The sequence below is a fragment of the Melospiza georgiana genome, chromosome 17 (assembly GCF_028018845.1).
Source record: "Melospiza georgiana isolate bMelGeo1 chromosome 17, bMelGeo1.pri, whole genome shotgun sequence".
NCBI lineage: Eukaryota > Metazoa > Chordata > Aves > Passeriformes > Passerellidae > Melospiza > Melospiza georgiana.
The window spans coordinates 9,079,297-9,087,155 of record NC_080446.1 but is presented as its reverse complement, the minus strand read 5'-3'; the positions used below and the strand labels follow the sequence as shown (position 1 = coordinate 9,087,155).

The window sequence follows — 7,859 nt, the reverse complement described above, 5'->3', positions numbered from 1 at the left end:
ATGAAGCTCCTGCCTGCTGCCCCTCTCCTCCTGCTCCTCCTGACAACACTGGAAGCCAGACCAAAACCTGCAGGTGAGCCCTGGCTGGTGGGGAGTGCATGGAGGGGAGAGAAGTGAGGACCTGGGGCAGTGGAGCCCTCAGAGGACAGTTTGCTGTGTGACATGGGGGGACATGATGCCTCTTCCTTGGGAGCATCCCCAGGAGGATGGAGGATCCTCCCAGCAGTGGAACACAAACTTCCTGGCCCCAGCACGGTGGCTTTGGTGCTGCTAGCTCTGGGCACCTCCTCAGCTATGACACAGCCTTGCTTGTCACCCTCCAGGCCATGGGCTGTGACCTTGCAGGAGACACAGCTGTAAGGGAAAGTCTCCTCCTTGCTTGACTCTCCAGGTGCAGGAGACAAAGCAAACCCAGAGGTTCCAGACTCTCTCCTCCCAGGACAGAGAGATCTAAATCAATTTTAGCTTAAAAACAGTGAAGGCACCAAATGGAGAAAGGAGCAGGTATGTCTCAGAGACCTTTAGAGCAGCTGAGATTGGCATCATCTCAAAGGCACTGAAAGCATTTCCTTGTGATTAAGGCCCAATTCTACCAGCAGAAATGTTCACTGGCATTTCACTTGCTGAACACTCTCCCAGTTTGCACTGGGGGTAGCATCCTTACGCTCAAGAGAAGCTCTTTGGCTCAATCTCCATCAAGTGTGTGCCCTTAGCTCTGCTTTTTAATGTCTCATTCCCTGCCCTTAAAAAACCACAGCCACAAGAACCCACAGTCAGGAGATGTCTCCCCAGCCTGTTGGCCCTGCTTCGCTCTCTGCCACCACTTTCTGTGGTGGTGTTTGCAGGGGTCCCAGGATGAGGGAAGAGATGAGGATCTGACTCCATGTTTCAGAAGGCTTGATTTATTATTTTATGATATCTATTATATTAAAACTATACTAAAAGAATAGAAGAAAGGATTTCATCAGAAGGATAGCTAAGAATAGAAAAAGAATGATAACAAAGGCTTGTGACTGACCAGATGGTCTGAGCCAGCTGGACTGTGATGGGCCATTAATTAGAAACAACCACATGAGACGAATCACAGATGCACCTGTTGCATTCCACAGCAGCAGATAACCATTGTTTACATTTAATTTCTGAGGCCTCTCAGCTTCTCAGGAGAAGAGGATCCTAATGAAAGGATTTTTCATAAAACATGTCTGTGACAGCCTTCTGTGGTTTCACTGGGCAGTGGAAGGTGCCGGTCTGTGGGGGCTGCTCTCTCCATCCCCCATGAGCAACCCCCAGCCAGCAGGCAGAGCTCTCTGTGCTCCCTGCAGACAGCCACAGGACTCAGCCTTCTCCTTGCCTTCTCCTCAGGCGTGAAATGCAGGACGGGTCCCCTGGACATCGTGTTTGTGATCGACAGCTCGCGCAGCGTGCGCCCCTTCGAGTTCGAGACCATGCGGCGCTTCATGATGGACATCATCAGCAACCTGGACGTGGGCCCCAACGCCACACGGGTGGGTGAGCTGTTCTTCTGGGGGATCCCTGGGGGCCCCCTAAGCTGTGTGTTCGCTGCTAGCAGCAGGCAGGCAAGGAGACTCCACACAGCTTCTGAGGGTGCTCATTACATGAGGGTTTATTGGGGGTCCCACCCTGGGAGCAGCATGGATTCCGAGTGTGAAAAACGCCAGTCACTTGTTTTTAAAATTTTAAAAGTTTAATAGTGATAAAATGGTTCTAAAAATAGTAATACAATTAGAGTAATAATAATTTGGACAATTTGAATTAGGACAATATGAGATAATAGAAACAAAGAGTTATGGGTGTCTGGGTACCTTTTTCTGGGCAGCACAAGCCCGAAAAAGGACCCACATTAATGGAGGATTAGCCCTTAAAAACAACCGCCTGTTGCATATTCATACACCTCAATACATGATGCATAAATTCCATTCAAATACAGGATTCTGTCTGGTCATCGTCAACTTCTTCCTCATAATCCTGCCCGAGCAAGGTGGGAAGAAGTTCGTTTCTCCTGATAATGCAGCAATAAATTCTCTTTCTCTGAAAGATTTAGGTGTCCTGTGGCTGCTATCTCAGTGCGAGTCCTCTCTTTAGAAAAAAAATATCCTACATAGCATAGTTTCTATTTCAACATTTTATTATAACCTAAAACTGTATTTAACACACTACTTAAGAGAATTAATACAACATCACTTTCTAACACAACACATATGATATTCATTTTAATATTTGCGAAAAGCCAATCATAAAATACACATTTTTCACATGGGGGAGAAGGAGGGAAGGGAAAGAGAGGGGGAGAGAGGGAGAACCTAGGGAGCCAAGGGGCCAAGAGAGAGAAAAGGGCTAAGAGGCTTTTGTGTCTGTCACACAGCTTAACAGGGAGATTCAAGGTGGGTGCTGAATAAGACTTGGGCCACTGGGATTATAGATCTGTGATACTTCAGGGGGGGATCACAGGCTTGGAATAAACCTTAAATTTTCGAGGGGTGAGACAGAACATGTCATTTAATTAAATGTGATACCACACAACAGGTGGGGGTGATCCAGTACTCCAGCCAGGTGCAGAACATCTTCTCCCTCAAGACCTTCTTCACGCGGGCGGACATGGAGAGGGCCATCAACAGCATCGTGCCGCTGGCCCAGGGCACCATGACGGGGCTGGCCATCCAGTACGCCATGAACGTGGCCTTCAGCACGCAGGAGGGCGCGCGGCCCCCGCACAAGGGCATCCCCCGCATCGCCATCATCGTCACCGACGGGCGGCCCCAGGACCGCGTCACCGAGGTGGCCACGCAGGCCCGCAACGCCGGCATCGAGATCTACGCCGTGGGCATCCAGCGGGCAGACATGAACTCCCTGCGGGCCATGGCCTCCCCGCCGCTGGAGGAGCACGTCTTCCTGGTGGAGTCCTTCGAGCTCATCCAGCAGTTCGCCAAGCAGTTCCAGGACAAGCTTTGTGGTGGGTGAGGGCTGCTGCTGGTGCTGAGTGGCAAGGGGGGTCCTGGTGTCTGCTCCTCACCCAAGTCTTTTGTCCTTGGGCTGTGGCAGCCATCTTGACGTCTTCAGTGTAATGATTTTTATAAGCTATAAGAACATAAAGTTTGGTGGGTGCTTAGTCGATTTATCATCATGGTTTGTATTTTTGTTTGGTTTTTGGGATGGGGCCAGTTTTGGGGTTAGTTCTCTGTTTGTTTGGGGATGGTTGTGGAGTGATGATGATGGTTATTTTTGGTAGTAGGAAATATAGAGGAAGGTTAATTGAAAGTGTATTGACCACAAGTGGTTTGGATAATGTAGGGATATACAGTTTAATTATTTGACAAAAAAAAAAAAGGCCAGACCTTCAGAGGGGTGTTTGGGGTGACTGCCTCTGCCAGAAGCAGTGTGGATGGGGAAGCAACCTCCCCAGTGAGGTGCAAGGACAGGGCAGTGTACCGTGTCTGTGTGCTGGAAATCAGTGGCTGAGCACTGGGGCTGTGTGGGGCTGTGTCACACTGGTTTCTGCTGCAGGCACAGGGCATATGCCAGAGCCAGGGTGCCCATGTGTCTGGCATGCCTGTGGGCCACTCTGATGCCCATTCTGTCTTGCAGGGGTGGACATGTGCGTGGAGAGGGAGCACGGCTGCCAGCACAGCTGCATCAGCACCCCTGGCTCCTTCTACTGCGAGTGCAACCCAGGCTACAGGCTCAATGGGGATGGAAAGACCTGTTCCCGTAAAAACCCTTTTTGTTTTCTGAACTTTCATGGGGAGCTTGTAGTTATGGGTCCCACGGAGGGAAGCTGGCATGCAGCAGAGGATTCAGGGAGGCCAGCAGCAGCCTGGGTGCTCTGTTCACTGGGCCCACTGCCTCCCGGGTCTGTAATGCCTGCAGACACTCAGCATTGCTAAATCCTGCCCAACTCCCTGAGATGGGACACCCATGACTTATGGGGGCACAACCAGGCGCCTGTCAGCTGAGGGGGTCCAGGCAGTGAGTTCCAGAGGATTCACACCCCGAGTGCACAGTGCTTTTCCCCTGGATTTTAGTGCAAAGCTGTGTTAGTTGGTCTGACCGCCACACCAGGACATTTCCTTCTTTCATGGTGCTGGGAGCTGCTTCGAAGCCCTGGAGCAGCCCTGACCTGCTGTGTCATGGAGGCTGGGACAGGAGGGTGATGGGTGTCCCATAGGAGGGTGATGGATGTCCCAGGGAGGGTGATGGGTGTCCCATGGAGGCTGGGACAGGAGGGTGATGGGTGTCCTGTTGGAGGCTGGCTCAGGACAGTGATGGGTGTCCCATAGGAGGGTGATGGGTGTCCCAGGAAGGCTGTGTCAGGAGGGTGATGGGTGTCCCATTTTCCCCCAGCCATCGATGCCTGTGCTGACGGGAGGCACGGCTGCCAGCACCACTGTGTCAGCCTGCGGGGCTCCTACCACTGCCGCTGCCGGCCGGGTTACTACCTCAGCCACAACAAGAGGAGCTGCACAAGTAAGAGGCTGTCTCCCTCCCTGTCCCTTCTTGTTTGCTTCCCATTCTCTTTATCTTCTTGTCTTTTCCCTTCTGCCATCGCTCTCCTTGTGTCCACAGTGATTGATTACTGCAGCTTTGGGAACCACAGCTGCCAGCACGAGTGTGTGAGCATCCCCAACGGGCACTACTGCCGCTGCCGCAGCGGCTTCACGCTCCAGCCCGATGGCAAGTCCTGCAGGGGTAGGTCCCAGCGTGCTGCACAGCACAGGCTGTGTGTATAGCACGTGCCTTTATGTCCTGCCCAGCCTCCAGGGAAGGGCTGCTCCCAAACCACCCTGAGTGGGGATAACCCCATGCCCTCGGCTTGTCTTCCAGCCACCGACCTCTGCAACGGGGTGGATCACGGCTGTGAGTTCAAGTGTGTGAGCACAGAGGGCTCCTACCACTGCGTGTGCCCTGAGGGCCAGCGGCTCCAGGCTGATGGCAAGACATGCAGCAGTGAGTACTGGAACACAGCCCTTGACATTCCCCTTATCTGGGCTCTGTGCTCCTGGAGAGAGCTCACCTGAAACTGGGCTGGGGGGTTCTGTCACCACTTGGGACTCTAAGCTAGGCTGGGAGAGGGTGGTGAGCTGGCTCTGCTTGGGGGAACACCCTGGCTGCTGTGGGGATGGATGCCTGTGTCCTCAGAGACATGGCCCAGAAGATGCAACGGCTTTAAGGAAAACTTTGGGAAAAGAGAAACCTAGGAAAGACTTTCATGGGGTGTTGGGATGTCAGTGGAGGTTTTTGGGCTGAGTCCCTTGGGCATAGTCTGCTCTCCTTTGTAGCTGCAGTTCCAGGATGTTCCCATAGTGCCACAGAACTCAGCCCCAGCCCTTCACTGTGACAGTGGCCAGGCTGCTCCTCTGTCACCTTCCCCTGTCCCTGCAGAGTGTGGAGCTGGGCACGTCGACCTGGTGATGGTGATCGACGGTTCCAAGAGCGTGCGGCCCCAGAACTTTGAGCTGGTGAAGCAGTTTGTGAACCGTGTTGTGGACCTGCTGGAGGTGTCCCCGCAGGGCACGCGGGTGGGGCTGGTGCAGTACTCCAGCCGCGTGCGCACCGAGTTCCCCCTCAACAAGTACCACAGTGCTGATGAGATCAAGAAGGCCGTGATGGATGTGGAGTACATGGAGAAGGGCACCATGACAGGCCTGGCCCTCAAGCACATGGTGGAGCACAGCTTCTCTGAGCAGGAAGGTGCCAGGCCTCTCTCCCACAACATCCCCAGAATCGGGCTGGTCTTCACAGATGGACGCTCCCAGGATGACATCTCCGAATGGGCCAGGAGAGCAAAGGAATCAGGTGCAGGGGGGGTTGGCAACCCCAAATTTCAGAGTTTTGGGCATCCCTGGATGGTTCCTTGGGGTGGCTGGCTGAGTGAAAAGCTGCAGCATCCAGCCTTGGGGAGCAGCATCCCATGGCAGACATGCTCTGTAGTGGCCACAGGGTGCTCTGAGCAGCATCCTTCATGCAGCAGCTGCCACCACCACAGCGCTGCCACGCTCCTGCCTGTCCTTCCCAAATTCCTGCTGTGTATTTGGGGAGCCCAGAGAAAATCCTGCCTCCTTGCCTTTGCTCCCTCTGGGCTTGCTGCAGGGTGGCCAGGGCAGTGCTCAGGATCTGTCCTTGCCACGCAGGGATTGTCATGTTTGCTGTGGGTGTTGGGAAAGCTGTGGAAGAAGAGCTGAGAGCGATCGCCTCCGAGCCAGTGGAGCAGCACTTCTCCTATTCTGCAGACTTCACCACCATGACCCACCTTGTGGAGAACTTCTCCCTGAACATCTGCCCAGGTGGGTGCTCCTGGCCACACCAGGGGACTTGACCCCAAGCCAGGGAAACCTTTCTGTCCCCACAGAGCCAGCGGGGTGGTTTGTGTGTCTGTCACCCTGTGTCAAGCACCCCAAGGCTGAGCTGGGCTGGTGTGAGCCTAGGCTGTCACAGGATCTCTCCAGGCTGCTGTGGGTGTAGATGTGGGTCTCTGGAGGGCATTTGGAAGAGAAGGTGAAACTAGGGGTATTAATTAAAGAGCAGGAGGGGTTAATACAAAAGTATCAATGTGATCTACCACCCCTGTACCATTGTGTGGGCAGAATTTGGGAGTGGCACCCTGCCCTGCTGCACTCTGAGGGTGCCCTGTGCACCTTGTTCAGACCTGTGCACCTTGTTCAGACCTGTGCTCCTGCTGCAGCTGGGTTCATGTGAGGGTCTCCCTGCCCTGGGACAGGCTGGGGCTCCCCAGTGCCCTTGAGACCCCCACAGGGCTGCAGAAACAGAGCCAACAGAGCCCTTGCCACCCCAGCTTGAAGGCAAAGTGAAGCTCAGCATTGGCTGCCCTTGGCACACAGTGCCCTCAGAGCTGTGTGACAGCTCTGTCGGATGTCTGGCAGAGAGATTGCTGGATCAGCAGGTCAGCCTGACAGAGAGCAGAGAGGCTGAAAGAAGGGGGCAAAACCATGGGGAGAGCCCCAGAGGGTGGCTGCAGGGACAAGGGACCTCTCTGGGAGCAAGGGAGAGCGGGCTCTCTGGGGCCATGGTGTGACAGCAGCCAAACCCCCTGTGACAGAGGAGGGCAAAGGCGAGACGGAGATCCGGAGCCCGTGCGAGTGCGAGGCGCTGGTGCAGTTCCAGACCAACACCGTGGCCATCCTGCAGAGCCTGACCGAGAAAAATATCCTTTGGGGTGAGGCTGGGCTTGTCAGGGGGCTGGGGACAGGGCACACGTGGGGGAGGGAGGGGTGGGTAAATGGGAGAGGGGAAATTTTAAGCCCTTTGCCCAGCAGACCATGGCTCACGCTGTTTCCTTAGCACGTTCACTTGCTCAGATGACAGCCAGACTTGAAGACCTGGAAAAGCAGATTGCCAACAAGAAGTGATCCTGGCAGAGGGCTGCAGTGGTCAGCAGGGCACAGGATGGATGTACAGTAGCTACATGACATTGTTATTGGCTAGGTTATTGTAAAGCATCAGTGTTTGTTCATGTATTGCAAAATCCCCAGGGGGCTGTATTTAAAAAAACCAAAAATCCTAAAAACACACAAAAAGGATCTTGAACAAAGCCCCTGCCACAAAGCTGAGGGGTTCAGTTGTCGCTCCTTGGCATGTCTGGGATGAGGGGGAGCAATGATGTGGGCAGGCTGGTCGTTGGACAGACATGACACCTGGTGTCCCCCAGAGTGACTGGGAGGCACAGTGCCCCTTGACCCTGGCAGACAGCTTTGCAGGAGAAAAAACCTGCAGTGGTGTCACCCTGAGAGCTTCTGGTATCTCAGCGTCTGCTGCCAAGTGGTGGGGCAAGGGCAGCTGGGTGGTGCAGCAGCACAGGGGATGCCTGATGCCCAGCTGGCACCCAG

At 54.3% G+C, this 7,859-nt stretch overlaps 1 protein-coding gene across 1 annotated transcript; it reads left to right on the top strand.

Moving 5' to 3' along the window:
* MATN4 (matrilin 4) lies at positions 1-7,563 on the top strand. The gene is made up of 11 exons (XM_058036338.1): positions 1-73; positions 1,363-1,505; positions 2,545-2,971; positions 3,604-3,726; positions 4,360-4,482; positions 4,582-4,704; positions 4,840-4,962; positions 5,398-5,811; positions 6,147-6,299; positions 7,073-7,177; positions 7,324-7,563. Exons 1-11 carry the CDS (start codon positions 1-3, stop codon positions 7,380-7,382), a joined length of 1,866 nt encoding a protein of 621 aa, XP_057892321.1. The 3' UTR covers positions 7,383-7,563.
* Positions 7,564-7,859: the final 296 nt, after the last annotated feature.

Bases quoted from the DNA above. Each gene is read 5' to 3' on its own strand.
- MATN4 (XM_058036338.1), top strand. From the start codon at position 1: ATGAAGCTCCTGCCTGCTGCCCCTCTCCTCCTGCTCCTCCTGACAACA. The intron at 74-1,362 runs GTGAGCCCTGGC...CCTTCTCCTCAG, and splicing joins AGCCAGACCAAAACCTGCAG to GCGTGAAATGCAGGACGGGT. The intron at 3,727-4,359 runs GTAAAAACCCTT...ATTTTCCCCCAG, and splicing joins GGATGGAAAGACCTGTTCCC to CCATCGATGCCTGTGCTGAC.